This window comes from Formica exsecta, unplaced genomic scaffold (genome assembly GCF_003651465.1).
Source record: "Formica exsecta isolate Colony F162 unplaced genomic scaffold, ASM365146v1 scaffold201, whole genome shotgun sequence".
Taxonomy (NCBI): Eukaryota; Metazoa; Arthropoda; class Insecta; order Hymenoptera; family Formicidae; genus Formica; species Formica exsecta.
This window is the reverse complement of record NW_021849308.1, coordinates 156640-184258: the sequence shown is the minus strand read 5'-3', so window position 1 is coordinate 184258 and position 27619 is coordinate 156640. Positions and strand designations below refer to the sequence as shown.

General features: G+C 31.9%; 1 protein-coding gene across 2 annotated transcripts in view; it reads left to right on the top strand.

Annotated features, from left to right (window-relative positions):
- LOC115234625 overlaps positions 1-27619 on the top strand; it is a 47388-nt gene that overhangs the window by 5234 nt on the left and 14535 nt on the right. The window contains exons 1-2 of one of the 2 annotated variants that reach the window (XM_029805826.1): positions 3804-3996; positions 25653-26337. In XM_029805826.1, coding sequence (XP_029661686.1) covers positions 26115-26337 — 223 coding nt within the window. In that variant the 5' untranslated portion in view covers positions 3804-3996; positions 25653-26114. Of the gene's footprint in view, positions 1-3803; positions 3997-25652; positions 26338-27619 lie in introns of those variants that run through there. The other variant, XM_029805825.1, reaches the window with a different exon arrangement.

The window sequence follows — 27619 nt, the reverse complement described above, 5'->3', positions numbered from 1 at the left end:
TTAGAAATTTAATTTTTTTCATTTTTTTTTTTCGTTTTGAAGCATATTAAGAGTTATATCGAAAAATATTAAAATTCAAACCGGGTCTAATTGAAATATATGATGAATAAACGTGAAGTTGGCACACCATATATATCTTCGAATTATTATTTATTATACTTAATCTCTTTAGAATTCTCCTTTTTAAAATGTACATCAATTTATAAAAATTTTTAGAAAAGAGCCAGAACACCATTAATTATATCGGAATTCTGGAAATAGGGTGTCAATTTTACAGAGATAAGAGATTATTATTATATCTGCTCTTTATTTTTCGTTTGCATATAATAAATTCTGAGATATTACAGTACAGCCGTGCGTGTACAGTCTGTCGTTTACGTCATACACGGACAAATTGGACCTATCTAAATTACCTCGTTAAACATATTTGGCATTCAGCGAGAAGACGCTACATCCGGATATCCTTGCCGTGCAAGGTACGTTTTCTCGCGTTGCATAACTACTTCGTACGTACGCAAGAGAAATTGGGGAAAGAGAGAAAGTGGGAAAAACCCCGGAAGAGAAATATTTAAAGGAAGAAAGTATCGTATTATTTGCACGAATAATTCACTTAATAATTCCGTCAGCGCGTAAAAATATGCCGTATTTAAAAACTCAAATGTTTTCTCGTTTCTTTCCAATAACTTTATGAGTTATCGATGTTACTAGATAACTGATCGAGATAAAAACTTGATAGTTACATTTTTAATTTAATCGCTCTTTCAAACTAAAATCTAAATTAAAGCGTAGATTCATCGCGTCGAGATTAGATTATTCCATAACGATTGTTGCGTATTATTTTTTCACGATATGATAGTATCGAAAATAACCACCATTTATCTATGTTTTCTAAATCGTTGCTTATCAGAGACGTTATCGTTGTGTTACAAATGACGTGGATAACATTGTCATAAAAAGTATTTCTATATTTGACGCTTGATACGCAATCAATTTATTTATTTATATTTACGATAATGATATCTAGCAATACAATTGCTAAAGTATACTTATTGTCAGTTGATATAGGCTGGTATCAAAAATATTTAACAATGTATATTTAACAATATTTAACAAACGGTTTTAGTACGGTCATGTAAATTATTTCTATATGCGTAAAAAAGATATCAACAATCTTTAGTGGTAGCAATAAAATAATTTAACAACTAAAAATATAAAGAAGTGGATATTACAGCTAGTTAGCAAGTCTAAATATCTCTATTTAGACTTAATAATTTTCTCAGGAAAGAAAAGAAAAAAATTAAAACGATTGTCTAAAAGTTTCCTCGAGGCCGGCGCGAAGTAGTCACGAGAATATAATTACATACTTTGACTTGTGTTGCCTTTTAAAATGAATATGTATAATATGCATTATGCATGATTGATGTCGTTGTAATCTACAAAGATGCTTTTTTCTCTCCTCGTTCATGTACGTCTTTATAAATCTGATTTGTTATTAATATATATATATACTCATCTTTTTGCAGAAATATAATATAAAATTTTCCAACAAATTATTAAATTTTTCTGTACATGAATATGACTATTAAAGTAGAGCGTCAAGATATCTCTCGGTAAACCTTAATATTTTCGAAATATTTGCTGATGTGTCATAAATTATGAAAGGTTTTGTTCCGACAAGACCTTTCCAATTTGTTTAATCGTCGGCTAAGGTCAACTCGATTAAAAAAGGTTATTCGCCCGACCGAGAATAATCTCTATTACATATATCGCTGCTTTCCTTCATGGCTCCACATAGTTGTGTTCCATATGCAACGTTTGTGACTATTTCGCTTCATGTCTATAACAACTATATTGTCGGTGCGATTATTAGCCATTAGGATGCAAATTTATATGCTTCATAGAATATTACAAAAGAACAAAAAAAAGTAAACGTGTTACAGTAATATACATATTTTATACTGTATATATCTTACAATTAGTTCAATTGTGTGATATTGAAAAGAAACAAGCAATCAGACTAAAGTTATGTAAAAAAGAGTCTCGCTAATTCTATTCGAATATTAAAAATAACGTCAATGTCGTATGATTATCCTGTAAAAATTTAACAAGTTTTTCACCGCGTGATTTTGTAAACAATTCGTTGGTAAATCCGTTGCTTTTCTAATTCATTCAATCCATTTGCCTTATCTTTTCAATGTCAAAAATTTTCGATATCGCGATATTCTGTGGATCATGGATCAGCGTATTTCATGATTCCGCAATTTGGCAATACACCCGCATTGGCATGCACATGTGCGAACTGCATGCTCATGAAACATTAACATCCAATTATAACTATTTACTCATGTAAAAGGAATGGTGATGCATATAATATTTTGATAATATACGAGAAGAAATAGATAGTGTTCAAAGGTCGTATTGCCTCGTCAAAGTAAAAATAAAGTTCGTGTAAATATAATATCGATTACATCGTTAAATTAACATGTAATGTGAGAATTTTTCACGTATTTATAATTAAACGGAATATAGATATAACGCATATTCATTTACAATGAAGACAGTATGACGTTTTTGAATAAATATGTAACGTATTTCTTATTGATAATATTTCTTGCTTATTTTAATAAGAACTTATTTTTAATAAAATCTTTTATAATAAACGAGAGGCGAAAAAGAGATAATTTTTTTTACTTATTTTTACATTTTATTAGTTGTGGTTGCACTAGTTTATGTTTACGCTTGATTTTTCGTTGAAGCAAATTAAGATGATGCCAATATTTTATATTGGTAAAAAATATATATGTTCTATCTTATTGCATGATGGGAAAACAGTCGAACAATAGCGCGATTGAAGAAAAACAAAGATATTTCAAGATACAAAGCATACAAAACAATCGTATATATATGACCACATGTTATTGCATCTTGTTCATTCATCACTTCAAAACATCGCAAATATAATATATATACTTCCGTGGCCATATACTATATTATATGTCTACCGCATATGTGTAATCGTGTAGGTGTAGGTATACAGTATGATGCATTAATGATACTATTGCAAATAAACTATCGCTTTCTCTGGTATTTTAGCGCCGTATCCATTTTATTCTCTCTAAATTATTCGCGTCTATATTTTGTGTATGTCGTACCAAAAACGTATAATATTAAAGCACAGCTTACATACACACAAATTTTGTTATATATATATATATATATATATATATATAATATAGATTTACTTGCGACAGTTTTTTTTAACAAAGTATGATCTTTTTTGACAATATTTTAATTTAACAAATAGTCATAAAGATATGTATGTTCGAAACTTAAAGAAGTTGTATGATAAGACGTAAATCTATATAAACTCCTTGAATAAAAGCTCTGCTAAAATAAGGTTTATGTAAACTCGAGGGAGCAATCACGTTTCGTGTTCATTATTTATTCACGTATTGTTATTCTGCATTTATTAATTATTAATTTATTATTATTATTTATCCATTATTATGACATATTTTTTGTAAAGCATCCTCAATGCAATCACCGTCTTAATCCGTGGTCTAATAATGATTTATGACTTTTGATCCGGCCCTGAATGATACGTCTACCTTAATTGCAAGTGCATCTGCACAGGTGCACAACATTAACGCGCTCCATTGTACACACATGCTATGCATGTACACACGTATGTACCCACCTGCGAATGCCGAACTGTTGGCCAATCGCATGCCGAACGATAGACGCCATCTATAGCCAGATACCGCCGTCTTGTCCGGCGAGCAGTCGCGTCTCGCGTCAGTTAGTGCTCGGCTGTGGTATGTGCAACACACGAGTCTTTTCGCGTAATAAAACGAAAACTTAAATACGAAAAAATCAATTGCCGTGAAATCTCTCCTTGCGTGGACATTATTAGAAATCGATTCTCAGACGCGCATGTTTCCGTGAGCCGTTCGATCATTCTAAGAAGTATCCCCGATATTCCAATAAAGACAATAGGTAAGTGCACGTTGATTAGGAATATCCTTTGATGAGATATTAGCGACAAATTTTTCGTGCTTACATTTCCTAGCGAACAAATATCCGATCTGAAGTTGCAATTTGAGCGTTGAAAATTCTCTGTTTACGCGATAAATTTTCGTTACTTTCTTAAAAAAACACGCGTTATAAAATAATAACATTGTAGGAAAATTTATTTATTACATAATGATATTAATTGATAAAATATATCGAAGCAAGGATTGAGAAAATAATACAGATTTTTATATTTTTATAATTGTTAATATAACACGTGTGTTTTGGTGCATTATTCGCTTTGATTCTGTTAAATATACTTCGGTGTTATGTTTTACGATCAGTCACGAACGTGTTACTTGCCATGCGTTCTATGAGAATTTTTAGATAAAATCTAGTATATCAATCAGTGACTAGGCAGACAAACTTGTTAACGCACGTCGAGATTGCAGCTACGCTTCCACCGGTGTAATTTAAGTTATTTAATTTCAATTAAGTCTCGTCCCTTTCATTATAGTTCTATGACGCAGGCAGAGTATAAAGAAAATTGAATCGAAGTTCGTATTTATTGTAAGAAACCTCGAAATGATACGTGCTTGGTATTCAAAATATTTACACAGTCGAGTGACAGCAATAGTAACAAGCGAGTAATTAAGAGAGGCGGAAGCATTATAGGATGATCATAAAGATTCTCAGATCGTGACAATGATTTATGATATTAATCCAACGCATTCGTTAGCGGAGAACTCGTTAAATAATTAAAGTATAATTAAAGTAAACATAGTTAAGTTACTATATAATTAATAAAATTAGCTGATTTAGATTACGTGAAATATTTTATTTTCACACGGATACTTGTCTATTTTATATTTGAAATATATATAAATTTTAACACATTTGCAAAAACATATGATCATTTTGATCCGACAAAAAGCAAAACATTTTACTTAAAGAATCACGGAAAAAAAAGTTTTTGTTAATGGAAGTTTAAATAATATACGCGAATGACACTAATTCACCAGCTATAATTTATAACTGCTGGCACACAAAAAATACTCTATTATTTCTGTATTTTAGAATATTTATAATTGAAAAAAAGGATTTTAATATATTTCAATGTTGTAGAAGAAGCAAAATAAAAAAATCATAGATTTTATCTATTTATCACATACACTTATACAAGACAAATTAGAATAAACGGAAAAAGAGAAATTTATTGATCAGAAAAATTAGCACAAAATTGTGCCAGCGGCATAGTTTTGTAAAATGTTAGATACTTTCTCTGGGCTATAAATTAACAGTGCTAATTTTTCTCACGATAATGCACTTTGCATTTTTAATTCTTAATTTTAGACATTTTATTGATTAAATTATACACGCACATGTAAAAAACTTGTGTGAGATTTAGCAAGAAATGAAGATTCATTATCTGAATTTTAATTGTCACTTATACGATATATATTCCAGCATTTAATGTCGAATCAAATCGAGTTCCCTTTTTTATTTTAATATGACCTTTAATATTTACGAGCGATGCGTGTGCTGAAACATCGTGTATAGACTAAAAATAAGGCCGAATGCCGACCCTCTTTCAATTTGCCAGGCAATTGCTCGGTTTGCTCGCGCATGATATCGGCCCTGAAATTATCAATTCCATCTCGCAGCCCCGTAATATCTCCTTCATATTACGCAATAATCGTTACATTCAATGTGACATCTTTACGAGGTAACGATGCTATCGATCGATAATATTCGCATGCTAACCGTAACCTGCGCTGACGGTTATATCCATGATAATCGATACGACGACACGAATATCGTTTGAGAAATTGTTACGTAATTTCGCTAAAATCCGCAGGACCGATGATTAATCATAGCGTGTCGCAACACTTTATTATCCCTTGCCTGCTGAAGATGATGTCCGGACGAATCTCGCGAAGAACATAATTTTAATTTTTTGCAGGCAACGTTTATTTTCTGACGTTAAATTACGGATACATTCTTTTCTGAAGTATTCAAGGAAAGAAAATAGTGTTCAAAGAAAATAATTATGAGTGTTCAAAATAAATAAATTATTATATTTCACAATATTTAAATATATTATCGTAACAATATTGATAAAAAATATATTATACAGAAAATATATATCATATTTTATAGCACAGAGAATAGTTATCAAAAAATGTTTAATTAAAGGAAGAATAAAAATAATTAATCAAATATTTTCTCGAAAAGCTGCGCTTTAGCAGTATAGTAAAAATATATATATTCTTCTTGTTATTAATAAAAAAACTTAATTAAATTTATACTTGTAGAATTGGAAATTAGAAAACCATCTTTTTATTCTTTTTCTTGAGTGTTAAACTATACAAAATAACTACAAAAACTATAAAATATATAAAACTATATATAAAAAATTAATTTATTGGAAGAAATTGATAATTAAATAAAGCATAAATTATTCATTATAGTTCTATCCTATTTTTTCGTGCTGTTTTAATGGGTTATGCATAATTACTGAGAATTATCAAGTCCCTAAATGCATTAGCAGGAAATTAAAGAACCGGTTTTTTTAGTCGAGTACCGTAACTTTGCTATTTTATTTTGCCTCCGGATACAGCGATACTATAGATGGAGTACGAGATAACGCACTTCTGTCGCTTTAACTTTGCGCAGTCTGAAGTGCTTACATTCGTAAATAAATAGTTGCTTAGTTTCCTTCTGGAAAAAATTTTTCAAAGAAAAAAATAAATGTAAATGATGACTGCAGCAATAGGGCCGACATATATGTACAAGTATTAAATATGCGGGGAATATATTCGTTGCGCAATAAATAGATTAAACAAACTGATAATTTTGATTTTAATTTATTACACATAACATTATATCGCTACATTGTGCAAAGTCAGATCGTTTTAGTGTGTTAGCGATACGATATTATGTGTAGTAAATTAAAATCAAAATTATATATATATGTATTTATGTATGTATCAATATGTAGACAGAACAATGTGTGATCATTTGCAATTTAAAGATACAGTCATTTTAGGTATTAATATGCATTGATGACGTTATCATCGATTACGATCGCTTGCCGATGTTACATATGCGAAGTCAGACCATTTTAATGTTTTAGCGACGCGATATTATGTGCAATATAAGACAAAAAAATATTAAGTCTCGGTCTCGATACGCGAAGCGTCGAGTTGCAAGTTTAGGAGGATAAATTTGTCTTCGCGAAAATGGGGAAATAATATAACAGCGCGATACAGCTGTGCATTCTACGTTAACGAGAAAATTAGGGACCGCGAAACAGGCGCGCGATTAACAACTGCCACTTTAGACAAGTCGCGAGTCTCTCTCAGATACTCTTCGAAATTACCATCGCGGACAAGATAACTGGTAAAACCAAGAATGTGCCAAGTTCTGCTGGCAAATCGTCGTGCTTAATAAGGCGCGATGCATCTCATTTACTGTAATGCATTAAGGCATTATATGTAGTATGAACAACCATATGAATTTCACCTTTATTTAATTAAGTGGCAATCGCGTCGATGTATATCTAATTCTCATTGTCAATCTATTGATTAATTGTTGAATCGAGCGGTTAAAAATCGTTATAGCCTGTGGACATATAAGCGTCATTTTTATACCTGTTATATCTCTACGACCACCTGTCATAGTAAGGTAGGCATAGCAATGTAAAGCCGAATGTCAAGGTTTCTCATAGAAAATTCTGTAGGACAATTTCTCGGAGGTCATATCAATACACTATTGCATGTAAGCAAACTATCTTTTACACAATGTTTCGTAATATTATCAATTTTAATTTTTAACGATAATTTGACTGTGATAAATTTAAAACGAGCTTTTTGCTTTAGAAAAAAATTTTGAAAGAAATTATTATACACAGAATTTTATACCTTACGCTAAAAATATATTAATTTAAAAATATATTAAATTGAAATTAAAAAAAATCTGTCTTTTGTAGTATGTTATTTAATTACATTATTAATAGTTTAAAAGTTTTTAGCTTTTATTGTTTGTAATTACAAAATTAGAACAAGTAAAATAATAATAGAAACGATAATAAATGATAAATTTGAAATTCATAAAAACTTATAAGGATGGGAGGAGAGATCTTGGGGGATTTATGTACAAATACAGAAGTTTCGAAATTTCTTCGAAAGTAATAATTTTACTGCGTTCTTTGCGACTAGCACTGCGCCGTTCTTATTACAAGAACTTTTTCAATTACGTCGGCGGATCGTGGACAAACGGCTTGCAACGCTCCGTTACGCGGAACGCATACGGAAGTATGCTCGCGGAATAATCTGCCGCATTCCGGAAGTTCCATCCAGATGATACGCGGATTACGTGACAGTTTGCGCGCAATATGGTAATTAATCGCGAAAGCGAACAATTGGTGGATCGCGCGCGTGGCATTATGTGCATGGCATGCTACACGAAATTTGCATTCCGCAGAAAATCGCGATGCCTCGCGAAAATTCTTCTCTCGGCTTGCTTCAGGAAAAGATGAGAGGGTGAAATCGCGTAAATTGAAATCCGCGGAATTTTAGGCTACATCGTCTAGGTATTTCGTGCATGCAAACAACGCGTAGTCATGTAGATACATGACATTCTCGAAAAATTTTAAAGCAGAGTGCACGATTGATTAAAAACTCAAAAATTGCGAAATGAGAGATTATAAAGAACTGTTCTACCAGGAACAATATTAAAACAATTTGTTGAAATTGATAATAAAAATATTTTTCTTTGAATAAAATATATATTACATATGTCAGAAAACAAAAAGAAAAAAAATATACTTATTTTCATTTTGAATAAAAATCAATATGGTATTTATTTAATATCAGCAGCATGTAATATTTAATCTTGGATCAATACTTAATATCTGGTAGAAATAATTCTATAGAACGCGTTTATCTATGTGATGCCTCGCGAAAATTCTTCTCTCGGCTTGTTTCAGGAAAAGATGAGAGGGTGAAATCGCGTAAATTGAAATCCGCGGAATTTTAGGCTACATCGTCTAGGTATTTCGTGCATGCAAACAACGCGTAGTCATGTAGATACATGACATTCTCGAAAAATTTTAAAGCAGAGTGCACGATTGATTAAAAACTCAAAAATTGCGAAATGAGAGATTATAAAGAACTGTTCTACCAGGAACAATATTAAAACAATTTGTTGAAATTGATAATAAAAATATTTTTCTTTGAATAAAATATATATTACATATGTCAGAAAACAAAAAGAAAAAAAATATACTTATTTTCATTTTGAATAAAAATCAATATGGTATTTATTTAATATCAGCAGCATGTAATATTTAATCTTGGATCAATACTTAATATCTGGTAGAAATAATTCTATAGAACGCGTTTATCTATGTTTTTTTTTTTTCGTATGTGTGTATATTATTTGACTTATTGTTAATGATAATTTTAAATATGTGAAATCTTCAGTGTTAAGAAAATCGATTGTCTTATTTGTCTTAATCTCGCATCGGTTGCGACGACTTGCAAGAGACTCGCGCAACAACGATGGCAAACCGTTATACTGGCGAGACGAAACAAAATGCAGAAGTGACCGCGAAAAATTAAGCTGCATGCACGGCAGCTCTTCGAGCACCGGGTGCTCAATGCTCGTAAAGTCAAGTTTACGGTAGACCGACATTGTGCCGTGCGCAAATCTGCGCAACACACACGTTCGTATGTGTGTGTTGTGTGCTTCCGCTATTTTTCTCTTTTCACCGTACGAGAGATGCAAAAAGTTCGACGCTACGATATTAAAGGAAAGACTTTGCCTCTCTATCGGAATATTAATGTGAAAATTTCGTTAAGCTTTTATGTCAATTCAAGTAACAGTTTGTTTCTCCATGCGAACCACGCCCGCCGATACGATTTTTGTCGAAACTTTAACGATTGGTTGCATGTTGATGGATTGCATGTATTTCTTCTTTATCTAGATGACGAGTGAATCTTAATCCGCACGTTTAATTTGTTATTGAGCGGTACGATTCATCATAATGTGTGTAATGAAATATATATACAGGTGCATGTGTCATTTTTTTTTTCATATCTTTTGAACAAAGTTGCCTTCCAACAATTTTTATTTATAGCGCATTGAATATTTATAGTTTTACGATAAGTTTTACAAATATAAATGTTAAAAAGAGAGGAGGAAGAGTCTTTATATATTCTCAAGCATATATAAAATTTTGTATACAAAAAATGACACGTGTATTTGTATACACGCACAGGATCCTATGTAAAGAAAGAGAAAAATATGAGAAAAAAAGACTTACATTTGCAAAAATCTTTATTATATAAAAAAAAAAATTATTTATGACTAGATTGTAGAGTTTAATAAAAATGAATCAAGTGAATGAATTATTCAAGTGAATGAATCAAGTGAATGATTTAATCAAGATTTTAATATAACTTGATGATTGGATATATCAAATTATAATGTATTTCTCAGAAAAACACAGATTATTATCGGCAACATAAGAACAAATGAAATCATTGAATCGTTAACGCACCATTATCTCTCGATTTACATCGGATTCTTCTGGAATAAAAATAATATTTCGCGTCGTCATAAAAAATTGAAAAGACTCATTAGTGATTAATTATACTTCTGATCGTAATTCATTGCGATAACCGACAAATTTAATCGAGAAATGATAACATACACAGAATGCATGTATATAAATTAAATCACTCTTTGACTTTTTGAAGATTGGGACATATTGACATTCGCAGCGGCAACAGTTTTTAGGATTTATGATAATGCACATTAAAAAATATAATAAACGACAAGAAATTATATTTCTTAACGTTTTTATTATCGAGACTTACCCCAGTAACCCTTGATATATTGAGCGATTATTTCGATATAACATCTTGTTAAAGTTTCTGTTTAAAGATAGAATTTACGTAGTTGGAAATTGCATGCAAAGAAATATATAAGTAATCCGAGTGACGACGCTCAAACAAAACGTTTTATGGATTTTTCCGATCGCGCGATGTGCTCGCGGTTTGCATGACGTTATGCCCTTCAATTTATTCCGACCTATGTCAATGTTGAGTGTAACGAGTTCTCTGTGCTCGCGCGGTTATCTTATGGAATATATGATTACCCAGTTATAGACACTATTATTTATATAGAGACGATCTATCGCATAAATCACGGATCTCGCATTTTCGCGGTCATATTTTTACAGAAATGGAATATTTCCCATAGTGGAAAAGAAGCTCTGCCAAATCGTTAATCCCGCTTCTCTTGCACGGATTATATTTTCCTGCGTGCATTATTGAATATGTATTAATAAATATTTTTTTTAGATTTGAATGCTTTTCAGATATTTGAGTTCGAATGATTTAGATTTTCGATGATGGATTTTTGAATTATGACAGATTATTTACTATTTAAAGGGGAATGTTATATACAATATATAGGATGAGACTTTTATGCGAGATAACCGGATGCTAATGGACAGTTTTTTTTTCCTTTTTTTTTTTTTTTTTTTGCTGTCGTCTTCCTGTCAGGTGCGAAAACAATGAGTAGCAAGGAAATGCGACTAGGCTTTCCTGCAGATGCAGGTGATGACCGGAAAAGTATTAAGCGAGTTTAGTCACGAGGTTAGCATCTACGGTCCTTTTTAATATTCGTCGTTGCGCTTTGTCCATTATTCTTTTTTTGCGATTAAGGTTCCGTTTGACAAATATTTTTTCACGAATTTTATTACTAGACTTAATCTAATTGCTCTTCTGTTCTCTTCAACGTGCTTTAACTCTTGTGGAATTCGAACGATCGATTTCTCGTTCCAGCCGTTTTTCGACAATCAGGACGTATAATATATGTATAATGTAAAAATGTCAAATATAAATTATACATTTTATATATTTCTTTTTTTTCTGATCTGTTGATCATCTTATAATACAGAATATGTAGCATTATTAATTAATATTATATGTGTATATAAAAAAAAAATATTTATTCAAATTAGCCGTATGGCTTTATATTTTAAAATTGATATATGTACATATATATATATATCGCATTCTCCAAGTTTATTCTCTTGGAATAATATCCTTGTATGATTACCTTTCACGACCTTCCTCTAGAAGACGCATAGAAGAAGCGCTTGCTCGATTGCCGGTATGCAAGTTTGGTCGATCTATCGCTTAACGACTCTCGCAAGCAGTCCTTTCAGTAGACGACGTATTAGCACCAATAAAACGCGTCGCCTTGCATGCGACGACCAACATCGCGACAGGTTACAGCAGCAGCAACAGGCCCTGTACTCGTAATCGCTTCCGAAGCCACTCGCGCATACACAAAGTCGGGATTGGCACACAATCGCGCGCGCCGCAATAAACTGCACCGCAAAATGCAAGCAAACATTTCACTCGCGTGACACACTTGACATTCGCCGTCTCTTTCGTTCCGCTGAGCGCCGCGACCGGTCGCCGATGCACCAGCCACACCCATCTCTCTCTCTCTCTCGTTTCTTTCTTTCTCTTTCTCTCTCTCTCTATATGTATGTATTGTACCTGCTTTATCTCTTCTCGGAGGTTCAAGGATAGGAAGCTAAGTTAAAGCAAAGATATTGCGCGAACCGGCAGCGGCGATAGAGTTTCGTGACGAGAAGGACGTTTCCATTTTTCTCACAATCTCGACTGCGTTTATCCTGCTAGCTACGCTAAGGAAAACTTATAATCATCGACGATCGTCGTCGTCCTATACGCGAGCGTGTAATTTCGCGCGGAATGCCAGAGTTCGAAAAAAAAAAAGAAATAAAGTAAAGAAAAATAGACCTAGCAGAAATGAGGCGGAGTTTTTAATGAGCTTCGAGATTATGCGTACGGCGATTTCTTCATAGTTTTATCCGACGGCGGTCAGATATTTGTATTTAAAAAAGCGACCTTGGCTTTTTAGCCCATTCGCACACGTCTTTCAGACTTGACATTTTACGATTGGTCGTTGCGAATAGATGATCGACTGCGAATATTTTGTAGACGCATAGCAATGATGTTGAATGTTAATGCTTCTCGCGAATGGATTTTTCGTCTCTCGAATTCTTGGTACGCGGTCGGTCGGTCAATTGTTCAATTCGACGACGATAATGATGATGATGCAGTTGGTGAGGCGATAATCGCGAACGCGGCGTGATCTCTGTGGTAAACGCGTCAAAATGCAATCGCGGCTATATAACTGGGACGTTGTAGAAAGTGGTTGGCAATTTTTTTTTTTTTCGTGGTCTACAGCGATACAGTTCCTCATGTCGGCATTGATCGTGTATGCGATCCGCTATGAATTCAGGTCGTTGAAAGCGATAACGTTACGTATATACATCTTTAGATCATTGACTCCACACGGAGATCGTCTTTATGTCGTCGTTACTGCGCAAATTAATCGGGTTAGTATACACATAATATGTGTATATACGTATCTCGAGTTTTCTGTATTTTATACCACCTGCAGAATCTTTGATTAATTCGAAGTCGATTTTTTTCGAACAAGAACATCGAGAGTTATCAATAGTTCTTGTGTAAACGATTGAAGGTGAACAAATATATGGAAACGAATAAAACATAGCTTTTTAAAATGTGAACGAATTCCAATAAAACAACACAAAATAAACGAAAAATATGTTCATATTTTTTACAAGATTAAATGCAATATTTATAAAGGATTATTTCCAGAACGTGCGTCAGACTCATATGGTTGTATTTTTTTAATCGTTATCCAAAACCAAATAATTTTGCCTGGTAACACATATATCTTCCTAAGAATAGTACTGAAGTTGTAGTATTATAATACTTTTTATTTTTGATGGAATCGAACTCAACCGAAATAAATTGTTGAATTTATCCCGACTATGTTAAAACATTCGTAAACATCACGTCCCCCAATAATTCGATGTTAAATTTGTTTTTATCATTCTTATTATTTAAAGTTTCAAAATATATAAAAAAGTGGTCCTTGTGTTTATTTTAGTCGAAGTTTCCTCGTTCTTGCTATTTACGATGATCGAGGACAAAAAATGATAGAGATAAATAAAAATACATATTCTTATTTCGTTTAAGTGGCATGTCAGTCAGTTTACGCATTTACGTAACGCATTGCAGGAAAGATAATTATAAAGTAATTATGCTAATATAGTGGAAGCATAGCTCATCATTCTTAATGTGTGCGACCCTATTGTAAATGCAAATTCATTCATGTTAACCGCATCGGGAATGCTTCCTATGGCTTTTGTGTTGATATTGCAATTTCATAAATACCAGCTTTCTTCCTTGCTATCATTTTATGGCTTTCGTTATGAAACATATTTCTGAAGTATCCGCTTTGCACGGTAAATTACAACGTTAAATAAAACATGTTTAAATGATTATATGTGTGTGGACTATTCGGAATTTTAAATGTAAATTTTGCAGCACAGTACTATGGAAAGTAGTTGAAAGAAAACTGCAAGAGACATATAAAGATAGATTTTAAAATTCAATTACTAATATCACGCGACACCATTATTAATTATGTACAAAAAATAATTCAAGATGATAACAATCGATGCCAAGACAAAATTTCAAATAAATAACAAAGAAAATGTACAGAAATAATAATTCAGAATAATAATGATTAGGATAACTTAACGTCTCTTTTTGTCTTGTAATTAGTCATTACATTGCGAAAGTGAATGTCTCGCATGTTAAATCAATTGAGTGATATCCGTGAGACACGTCGGCCATTGTTACATCTCCTTTCTCGAAAGGAATGAAGTTTTTCGCCGAGAATCTATCCGGATTTCACTGTCCTCCCTCCCCTTTTCCCTCACTGGAGACCTCTCATACCTCGTCTCGCGCACGCGGAATATAATAACACAAATTTAAATGACTGCGGTTACTCGTAGGCGTTGGTTGTAAGAGATCGCAATTAGAACTCGCCGCCGTGGTCACCACCGTCGGGAGAAAAAGAGGGACGGACATATTCGGAATACTATAAATATATACGACGCCTTTTCGCGTGAGAAAGTCTCCCGGGACATGCGGGAGACCGCGAAGAAGCCGCATTTTCTCGCTCTTCCTTGTCCGGGAAGATGCAGGATGGCCGGGGGTAATCGCCGATCGGGGGACCCGCGTTTAACGCCGCGTAAAGTGTCTTTACGAATTTTATATTCACCGCATCGTGCGGCGGTTTTACAACGCGGCTACGTCTACGTGATGTAGGTATATTTCTGCTGGTATCGAGAAGCAAACAGCGGAACGAAGACGACGGCTGGCTTTTAGTAGCTTTAAGGAGTTGGCATGGTTGACGTTACCTTTACGATGCCGAACGAGTTGCGAGCTATTGCTCGGATCGGATTCACAAACGTGATTGCAATCTTCTCTTCATCTGTTTATTTCCGTTACTTTCTATAATTCGCGTAGATCCAATGCCGGAACTGATACAATATCTCGAATCGGACAAGTGAAGCGATCCGTATACCGTGAACCGTATGTAATATTGTAATATTCGAATGCAATTGTATACCGTATTTATAATAATTGCAATAATATCAATTTAAATAAATTAATCTTTCGATATATGAGTGAAAAATAATGCGATTTTGATTCTCGATGTGCATTAAAAATTTTAATTCAATCGTGAGTATTTAATAGTCTTCATGGTTATTACATATAGAGAGTGCTAATTTATATCGATAATAAAAAGAATACGAGAGACGACAATTTTTCAACAGAGAAAATTTGCGTTCTCTTATCGGAAGGACACCACTTGCAGTGACGATGTCGAGCAATTTCTTTTTTTTATTTTTATTTTTATTTTTTTTGCAATGTCTAAAGATTATGTCTTTGTATCTGTTTTACATGAAAGCGCCGGCGAAAGTTTTGCGGAGTCAACGGCCTTCCAACGGGTCCGAGAATGCCCGTTACAAGAGTATCCCTACTCGCTTTTTTATTACATCCATCGTATACATCGTCGATGCACCGTTTACTCCGCTCCTTTTGTATCACTCGTGATATATATTAAAAGATTTCGATATTTTGCTTACGATAATTTTTGCAAGCGATTTTTATTCATCGTTATTAATTGGTGATATATTGAAGTCGATATTACCATCTACGTATCAATATAATCAAAAAAATAGCGAAAATATTTTAAAATCCTAATACAGAGTTTAGCATAGTTCAAAATAATATCGAAATAATACTGTAAGTAATGTTGTTCTTTGAGTATTTGTGTCGAATATTTGATCTTTAAAAGATTTTTCTTTCGTTCATATTGGTTATGAAAGACGGGTCTGGCATCACACATACGCACGAATTAAGTCATCTATTCTTAGATACCGTTAAGTTTTAAGGATTTAATATTAACTCTAGAACATTTACATGATTTTTTAATAATTATTTCTTTACTTACATACAGAGTTTCTTCTCCCTATCTCTAAAAAAAAAAAATATTTTGATGTATATTATATATAACTAGTTTTGAATATAAATAAAAAACAAAGCTTCCTCTATGAGGAAGCAAAAAGAAACAAATAATAAAAATATCAAGATTTAAAATTAAATTAAAATTAACATATCAAATCATTATACAATAGTTCGTTCCATAGGTTTTCGAATAACCGTCAATAGCCGAAAAAATACTTTTCGGTACATTTGAAATTGGTTATTAACTGGTTTATTTCAAAACCTATGGAGCGAACTACAATCACTTTGATCTCATTTGAAAGATAATTTAATACCGAACAAAAAGTTTCCGATAAACATGGATCGAGAAATGCTTCCTTAAAAAGTTAGCGCCCAAAAACCTCTGAAATCACGGTTATTTTTTACATTTATGGGTCGAAAAATGCTTCCTTAAAAAGTTAGCGCCCAAAAACCTCTGAAATCACGGTTATTTTTTACATTTTTATAAATATCAGGGAAAGTATGCATCTTTTAACAAAAAGTACCGAAACAAAAGTTGTAGAAAATTAAATTATCTTTCAAATAAGATCAAAGTTATTGTACAATATAATATATATCATATCGGAGTTCAACTCTTATTAGAGGGAAGATGCGTGTTTAATAAAGCGGTTCTCACGATTCCGTACGGTCGGAAAACCCGTGACTCCCTGCCGCGAGTCATTGGCGTTAATTTCGCAATCGTAAGTCATACTTCGCAACACTCATGATCCTATAGCAGACAGCAGTCGTTTAGAAATCAGTTCCCGCGAAGTGTTGAGTGCGATATATACCGTCGCGAGGATATCACCTTAGCATACAATTGTGGGACGACGTTGTAAGAGACATGCTCCATTTCTTTTCTCTCTTCTCTGCGCGTTTTTTTCCCGCAAGTCGTTGTCTCGCGACCCGACTCACCGCAACTATAATATTACAAACGGCGAAAATGTCTTTTCTTTTCCCATCTCTCTTTCTTTTTGCTCTTCTGTTTCACTAGCTCAGTCTGCGATTCTTTCTCTTTCGTTCATTCGCCCATGAGTTGAATCACTTTCGCGACAGGAGAGATATTAAGTAGCCCTCGGTGCATTGACGCTCGACAACGATCGTGAGATTTCGTCAAGTATGTACATATATATACTGGTGACATAATGAAAAACGTAGAAAAACTGAGAGCAGTGTAATATCTAGCAGAATCACAAATATTGAATATTACAATTTATACACGGGAGTCACAGCTTATAAGATGAACTGTGAAATGTCAATTATTATTTATTTTCTCGATAATTTTATTATTATTTATTTTTATACAATTACTAGACTAAAAATATAGACGATAAGACATCAAGAATATTACAGTTTATACACAGACAATTGTAAAACTTCTTATATAAAAATTGAAACTGGAATCTTATTCCGTGAAATTGAAAAGAGATAAAAATTGGAAATTTTAAATCCTAAAAATATATAAAAAAATATTTTATGTTGATTGTTTTATAAAAATTTATGTAACATAACCAGTTTTAATAAAATATGCGAAATAACTGTTCAAATTTTCGATGTATAGATTACTTATCGTCTTTTCATCATTGATAATACCTACGCATATATAAATTGCTTCTAATTGGACAGAAAATATTTATATCTAGATATAATGATGCTTTAGAATGATAAGTATAATAATGACAGTTACAACACGTTAAACACGTGCGAAATGTTATAGAGGACATTATCGAACAATATGTGAAGTCATCGATAATATTAATCGGACATAGAATGTAACGTGAGTCAGAATGTTTTGTCAATTCTATTCTAGTGTGACTGATTTTGTCAACTTTAATCTTAGCTTTCGACTTTAACTCTTCGGCACTTCACCATTGAATATAATATACGAACAAAGAAAAAAATTGCATTAATTATATTCATCACAATACAATATACAAATGAGGATCGTGAAAAATTGATTATTATATCATTGTATCATTACATATTTTGCATTCGGTTTTTAAAACTAACATATCTCAGTACATATTAAAAAGTGATCTTTTTAAAAAAGCTACATTTATATCGATAAAGATATGATTGGTCCTTTACCTTGCTTCGCTAATTTTGGCTTGATTGTCAACACTGCTCCATTATAACAGCAAAATTGCTTTACACAATGGCTTTATATTAGCATTGACTCTCTGACATATTTCTCATAATATCAAGTATATTCCTAAATTCTTCGCACGTTTTAAGGTTACCTGAATTCACGAATTTGCTTCAAAGATTTTTGTAAAGAATGTCAACCTAGATATTTGTGAACAAATTAACTCGCATAAAATTATAGTTTTGCAAATTTATTATAAAATTTGACGCCGGTATGAATTGGTAGATATTTAATTCATGAAACATTCACAATCTCACGAGAAAAGGCATAAATAATGCAGAAGGAGAAAGAAATAATATCGGCAATTACATCATTTTCCTTGTATACTAAAAACACTCAACATCTGACACTTATTCTGCAAAATAATAATACTTTATAATCATATATTTTCCTGGTGATTATCTAGATGCGATTTATTCGTTTTTTTCCTCAATCTTGATCAATTTTACAGATTTTTTTTAGAATTAATTGCCGAGATAATTAACGTTGATAATTATAACGTTGTGACACAATACGACCTTCGATTCAATTCTTATTTGTTACGCAGAAATCCGTTTAGCAAATAATAGAAACATTTACATACGGCGAATTATATCGTTGTAAATCTGGGGAACAAATTTTAGATTATTTCGAAAGATCTTCGTCTATCATCGTATATCAACGGGGAAGCTTCAGATACGATCGAGTTATATGTAATTTCGTGACATTTGAGCGGATAATCATATTGTACCGTGTGTTTGTAAAACATATTTTTTTTAGTAGTTACGCGCTCAAAGATTCGACAAATCTGTGATTGCATCACGAATATATGTAACGTACAATTGATATGATATGCGCAACGTGCGCGTATTACATGTGTTTTAGAAAATTTTCTTATATGAATAGATAAATTAATGAATTATGAATTAGATATGAATGCGTAATGTGCCGATTCTTATTAATTTTTTCTCGTGTTAGCTGTGTTTTTGTAATGGAAAAAAAGAATATGTTACTTGCTTTACAAAAACGAAGAAAAAACGTATATTTATATCAGATTATCCCTCGATCTCATCCATATTTTTGAAGAATTCTGTGAATCAAGCTGTGCAAAAAACATGAGAATATATTTATATACGGAACACGCATAAATCTGTGGATTAACTGAGATATACAAATACTTTTTTTAACAATAAAAAGAAAAAATTCCACGATAACCTTTAATAGATAGCAGTTCGATGAATAAATAATTATTCTAGTGATTGCAAATATTAGGATCAAGCTACGAAAGATTAAATTCAAAAAATTTCTTGCTCGTTCGTTTACGTGTCAGCGAAATATTCCGTTGGTCTGCTCTTCTGTCCTATATTTCTGCATATATATCAGAAAAGACCAATTAGCAAATAAACGGTTGTACGTGCACAGTGTAGCCGTCTTTTCAATGTTTCTTACGTCATTACAGCAGTAATAGTGACTTGTATACCTGCGTGAAGTTAGCACCCCATTTCTGAAATTTTAAAATTCTAAAGGTTGTTCCAGGGCCTACTTTACTCTTCATCGAAAAATTTTATTTTTCGATTTTCTTGGGTAAAAACTTTGTTCCAGGTTTCCCGCTTTAAACCTATCGTATTCTCGACTAGAACAACCGGGAACAAAATTTTTAAAACCAGAACAACAATATAAGGCCCACTTTACTCTTCATCGGAAAATTTTATTTTTCGATTTTCTTGGGTAAAAACTTTGTTCCAGGTTTCCCGCTTTAAACCTATCGTATTCTCGACTAGAACAACCGGGAACAAAATTTTTAAAACCAGAACAACAATATAAGGCCCACTTTACTCTTCATCGGAAATTTTTATTTTTCGATTCTCTTGGGTAAAAACCTTGTTCCAGGCTTCTCGCTTTAAAACTATCGTATTCTCGACTAGAACAACCGAGAACAAAATTTTTAAGACCAGAACAACAATATAAGGCCCACTTTACTCTTCATCGGAAAATTTTATTTTGATTCTCTTGGGTAAAAATCTTGTTCCAGTTTTCCCGCTTTAAAACTATCGTATTCTCGACTAGAACAACTCAGAACAAAATTTTCAAGACCAGAACAACAATATAAAGCTTACTTTACCCTTCATCGGAAAATTTTATTTTTTGATTCTCTTGGGTAAAAACCTTGTTCCAGGTTGTTCAGGTCAGAATACGATAGTTTTCAAAAAATTGTATTTTTTAATTTTCCGCGAAAATTTTTATAATATAAATTTGATGTTTTGGAACAATTTAGAACAAGTCTAAAACAACCTGGAACAACCTTTAGAATTTTAAAATTTCAAAAATGGGGTACTAACTTCACGCAGGTGACTTGTATAACATTCCTATAAAAGATGGTGAATATAAAGATGATCAATTATGAGTAGTGATAATTAGCAATAATGAAATCTTTCAAAGTGCCAGGATTGCGTAACAGTGTGAATTATTTTTATTGAGTTTTCTAGTAAGATATATTTTATAAATTTCTTACAATTGCATAGCGCTCCAAAGATTTAGTATTATGTGATTTAGTGACACGATAGCAAAATGAAATGACGAATATCAGCAAATAATTATGTTTCCTTTGTGTGTGTGTATTTTAATTTTACTTTAATAAATTTATATATTATTTATTATTATAAAATATTTAATATTTTAATTAATTTACTTTTAGTTTAAAGGCTCAAATAAAGTAACTTATTATGCCTTTTTTATTTATGATACAGCCTTAGAACATTTTGGTTTCTGTCTAAATAAATTTATTTAGTTTTTGTTTATATATAAATTAATTGAGATTTGCAATTTCACAATTATAATAAAAAATGTTTATTTTTATTATAAAATAAACATTGTGGTTCTCATCTATAGCATCACTATAAAGTTCAGCTTGACCGGCCTTGAGTTGTTTGCGAGATTCTAATTGATGCACGTGCATTCCGACATCAGGGTCAAATACCTGCACGGGTTAAATGTCTCCGCGATTGAGAATCGCGCGAGGAAGCGAGATCGATCATCATTATCAGAGTGTCTTATCCAGTGTCATGTTTCTTTTTTTTTTTAATTAGCAAAAATTACCAAACTGCGCATCGCGCAATAGAAAAAAAAATATGTTGCATTCGTAACTAAATACATGGGAAATCGGCGATTAATACGACCAATCAGTTTCAACGTAACTCGATCCACAAGGCTATGATGATGACGCTGAAAAACGTGAACTAAACGAAAGGTTTTTTGCATCGCTTGCCTTTCCTGAGATCGTAAGCACTGTCAGTTATAGCGACAATAACGACAAAAAAGCAATAAATCTGTAGTGATTTATTTCTAATAAATCACTTACTCTCCATGTGAAACATACTTATTCACTCTTACGTAGATGTAAATCCGCCGACTATTTTTAAATTTATCCTCGTGAGATCTCAAGATGCTCTACACGATATTCTCATTTGCCTTGTGGATTCTTTTTACGGAATTACGAATCTTGAGATTCTTTTAATCGTAAAAAATACGATGACAAGACGTACTTTCCTCGGGTTTCAGACCTCCAGATTTTAAAGCAAATATTAATTTTATGACGTTCTATCTAAAAGTTTTACACACACATACACATATACACACATATATAATATAAAAAAATATACCATATATTTCACAAAAAAGATAACCTTTCATTTCTTTTTGTCATTCATAGAACGATTTGTTATTTGCCTAATTACATAACTTACACAACCGCATTAAATATACGTTTAAATAAGACGTACATTATATAGTACAAACATACTTGTTTTTATACTGTTGCGATAGTTACATCTGTCACCTTTTTATGCATCAGGATTATGATGTTTTGAACATAAAAATTCAAATAATGACCGCAATAATCACACATGTTTTTCATATGCATTTCAACGCAAAATAAAAATTGTTGATATAAGTTTGTATCTATGCATTGAAGAAAACTCGCTTATTTCGCGAACTAGAGATTTATACTTCTTAATTGAAAAATTCTGTTTGGGAAAAAAAATAATTATTGTGTTTCACTTGATACATATATGTCAAAAATTTTTTCGCTAAGCTTCAAGGTTAGTGACTGAATACGAATGATTAAATTTTAATAGATAATATAAGCGAAATGCAGTCGCTATTAGTACGAGTGAGATATATTATTTGTTTTTTCCAATGCGTTATACAATTCGTTATGTAATTGATTGATATCTATATCACAGAAGTCGATACGTTGATATGCAACAAATTTCAGAAGTAATTTCGTAAAGATCCGAAGCATTTAATATTTTTCAATGAATTTTCTAAACAGATATTTTTTATGTTGAAAAATTATTTTTATAATTGTGAATATTTATAACGAAGAAGAGGGATTCGTGTGCGATGGGTTTAAGGGAAAGTGCGCAATTTTTATCTTCCACGTTATTTAGTAAGAAGCGCGGTAAGTCACGTTTAAACGTAACAACAAAAGTCCACCTGCCGCTGCATAACTATGCCGGTTATACAAAAGCAATTATCTGCGCTCGACGCACATGTTTCAATTATAAGACATGTTCGTAAACAACATAGCGCGATAATACGAGATATTTAGCGAATAATGATAGACAATTTTAGGAAACAATTTAGAAAGACGCATCTCTCAGAAGAGGTAAAAAAATGTTTCATACGAGTCCGGAAATGCTTCTCCCGCGATGTTCTTTCGCAATGTTGAGGCAACCGACCGCTATGCTCCAGCAGTGCGCGAAATAGTTCTCTAACAGAAAACTGAATTCATAGTCACGATCAATCTTTTTAATGCTAACTCTAACGGTCAAATAATTGAGTGTTTGTAAAAAAAAATAAATAAATAGAAAACAATATAATATTTGTTTTACGTGATTTCTATATAATTTGTACTGCGTGTATTATGCAAACTATATCTTTGTTTTATATACGTGTCTCAAGTCTTATTGTTAAACGAAATTACTGCGCAAACGAATGTCAGCGTTGAACGAATTTTGGCGGAGATTGAGAAATCTCGCGGTAGTCCGACCGGCAAAACTTCCGGTGAAAACCGTAATTTCCGTTGAGATAAATTAATTGGACAAACGCGCGTATTCACTATATCTCGTATTGTACGGTCTTAAAACGAGCATAGTACGCAACAGCCTTGTACTAAAAAGGCACGAAACCGTAAGTTTGCTTTTCGTTCTCGTTTAAATTCTTATCAACGCGAGTTATATGTATATATAAGTTCCATCGCGCGTTGCATGAAAAGTAATTTTTCATGTTGGCACAATTTCTGTAAAGAACGCGCAATTTCGTTTTTTGTTGATATTGGTTAAGTGTAATATACTTGCACGAAACATGCCGGAAAAAAACTAATTTGATGTCGATTGGCAGCGCCTCACTGATAGTTAGCTAATAATTACGAGTTTTTCTTCACAGGAAAAAAAATAACTAGTAACTTCATATTATCTTGTTTTTTATGACAACAGAAATTTCGATGCAATCCAAGTACAATTTATTACGTATTCTGATTTTTTTTTTTTACATTAGTTTCCCTCATCAGGGTGTCTATTCCTTGGAAAAACATAGAAAACTTGGATTTCTCAAGAATTTCTTTTGTTTAGGGATTTCTTTTGTTTAGGGATTTCTTTTGTTTATTTTAACAAGTTTACAATCTGTAGAAAAATCAGGGAATTGTCATAGAATTTTACTGGGATTTGAGACATTTTTGAAAAAATTCTATCTTGAATAATTTTGTTCTTATATTTTAATCAGTCAGCATTTTACCGATAAGCCAAGTTGTGAAAATTATGCGTTTAAAATATATTAGAAATATATATCTGTCTATGTTCATACAACTTAAATGGCTCTATTTTTGCTTTGTATAGTGAAAATCATTCGAAAACGCATACAATAAAAAAATTTCTTTTAGAAAGGTGCAAACACACACCAAAAGATCTGTAAAATATTCTCTTTACTTGGAATCTTGAACAAAAAAATATCCTGAAAGATCAAGGAATTTTCAGAGACTTGTTTTATATGATTTGACTAGACATCCTGCTCACCGATGTTTTTTTTATCGGTAAATCTTTTTAAACGTTTGAAAGCAACTTTCTTGATTTCCTAAATTCTAGAGATCCATTGTGAGCGGTGTAAAGATATTTTCTCTTGTTCTCCTTTTCTTTTTTATATTATTTTATTATTATATAGACAAAAGAATATTTTTGTACAATTTTAAATTAAGAAATTTTCCTAAGAATTGGTTTTTTTTTTTTTAATTATTTCTTTCACAGAGAATTGACCTTTCGATCGAGGCGATAAAATTAATAGAGTCAATATTTGTGTTTTTATGAGGCAATGCTAAAATTCTTTTATTATACTTAAACACTTGACCTCGGAACTTTTCAGACATTTTCATGACGTTATTGCGAACCAAAGATGAATTTTAAGAAATTTTAAAGAAATTTGTTTAAAGTCATAAAGATATAACGATCATTAAAAATGGACATTAGAAGCTTTTATACATCAAGTTCTAATTTAATAATTTCTTTTGTAGATAATTCATTTGCACAAAATAAATATCTTTAGCTTTAATTACATTGTACACTAATTTATTTCTACCACATACTAATTTGTATTTTTTCATATAATTGAAGATCTGCGAAAATAAAAAAGAACGTATGAAAGAAAGTTTTTTAAAGGATATTTGAGATTTATTTATTGGATAATGATTCCAACAAGTTTCGCAAAAAATCGAATTAGTTACCACATATTTGACAGCATTAAAAAAATCAACATATTTAAGATCATATTGAATTATATATGAGTTTAATCGAGATTCAATAAATTTCAATCGATCTACTTCAACCTACTTTCGCGAGTTACAAATTTTGCATATTTTTTTTCTGATTGAATCTATATATTATATTCGAAAAAATATAGCACGTATATTAGGTTGAGCGGTGTCACTGATTGACCTTGCGTAGAGCAAATCGATCTTATGTCAACGACCATTTGTTTTATTTCAGAGACGTATCGTGAATCTCGCCGGCGGGCAAGAAGAACACGCAGTGACATTCGCGGAAGAAAAGAAGATGACACACGGGGTCACACGAAAGAACGAAGCTGCGATTTTTCCGCGCATGCGCGAGCAACGATAGGGGAAGACAGCGGCCTTGAAAACGGCGAATGACAGACAGTTCCTGTCTAAGTGATCAGCAGTCGCTTAAAGTGCCGACAATTTATTCGAGTTTTGCAATCTCCCTCGATCGCTGACACCGGTCGGGAGTCTCGAGACAGCTCTCTTCTATCTATCTTGGCCAGACGAGTAAGAGATTTATCTCTTCTCCGACATCGAACGATAAAACACAGCGAAGAAGCAGTGACACGATGTAGTGTGGTGATTCGGCCGAGAAAGAATTTTTTTACGTGAACTCAAAACGAACGCGAAAATCGAGGCGAAATTCTCCGCGTGTGAGAAAAACGCAAAGATGAAGACGATGGGTGATGTTGTTGCGGATCCTATCGATGAGAACGATGGCACTATGCAACCAGCTGGCGCGAGCAAGGAATTCGGTCAGAGAACACTGAGATCCCTGAAGAGAGGACTGGGCCGACTCTGGAGACGACACAGAGGCAACGTGTCGATAACTGAGTATGATCCCTCCTACAAGGTCGCGTATCTCGGGAATGTGCTGACCGGATGGGCCAAGGGTGAGTGAAACTTTGATTTTATGAAATTACATTTGTCACTACAAATTATATTTTATAATTTTATTATACGAATGAAAGAGATAAACTTTTACTTAATGGATACCAAAACTTACGTTGTGGTATTTAATTTGGTATTTTAATAAAGCAATTTTTGACAAAAACAATTAATTAAAAGAACTTTCTGCTGAACTAACAATGCACGTTATAAATTAGAGCGTAAAGTATTTTAGAGAATTTAAGGTATATTAAATTTCGTAGATATAATTTTTATTTTTTATATTAAAATTTTATATATTGTTAATATTTCAATATTTATTAATGAAATTATACATATATGAAATAAATAATTAAACATTATTTTATAAGGATTACGCTCTTAAGCTATTTAAATTTACACGAAGAAACAAAAAATTATTCTATTCTATAAAGAATATTACAAATAACATATCTAAAAAAAATACAAAGAAAAAAATTTTATTACGATATGAAACGGATACATTTAGATTTATAATATATAAAAAAGTTATTTTTGCAAACCTCTAATTTAGTATAACTACTTGGGCGATAAATTTAAGAAATTTATATTTTTAATTAATTATATTATTCAACATTCTTATTAATGAAAAGACAATTTTTTGATAGATATATTACTTCTTATAAATCATTTAACCAGACATCATCTATGCAAACTATTTACTTTAAATTCATACATGTCATTTATTTTCTTTTTTTCAACTTATCTAAATATATGTATTAAAATTTGTTTGTATGTGATAAATTGTGAGAATTACTGTGTGTGTGTGTGTGAAAACTTTCAACGCCTACACAATTTTTTAATAATTCAAAAATTAAATTATTAAAATCATAGGTATTGAAAGTCTTTAGTAACTCTCTTAATTTGTCACATATACAAATAAATTTTAATACATACATTTAGATAAGATGAAAAAAAATACATGATATATCTATGAAGTTGAAGTAAATAGTTTGCATATATGTTTAATCGCCAAAAAAAAGAGAGACAAATGGTAGAGAGATATACAATTTATCTTACTACTAGCTAAAATATTCACACAAATATTCACGCATGCTTATATAATAATTATTATTTAAACAGTAATAAATAATTTATCATTTATAACAAATAATATGAAAAATATATACTACATGAAAAAAACCGTCTTTTCATTAATCATAAGAATGTTGCATAATTAATTAAAACTATAAATTTCTTAAATTTTTCGCCGATGTTATACTAAACTAGAAGTAGAGTTTGTGGAAT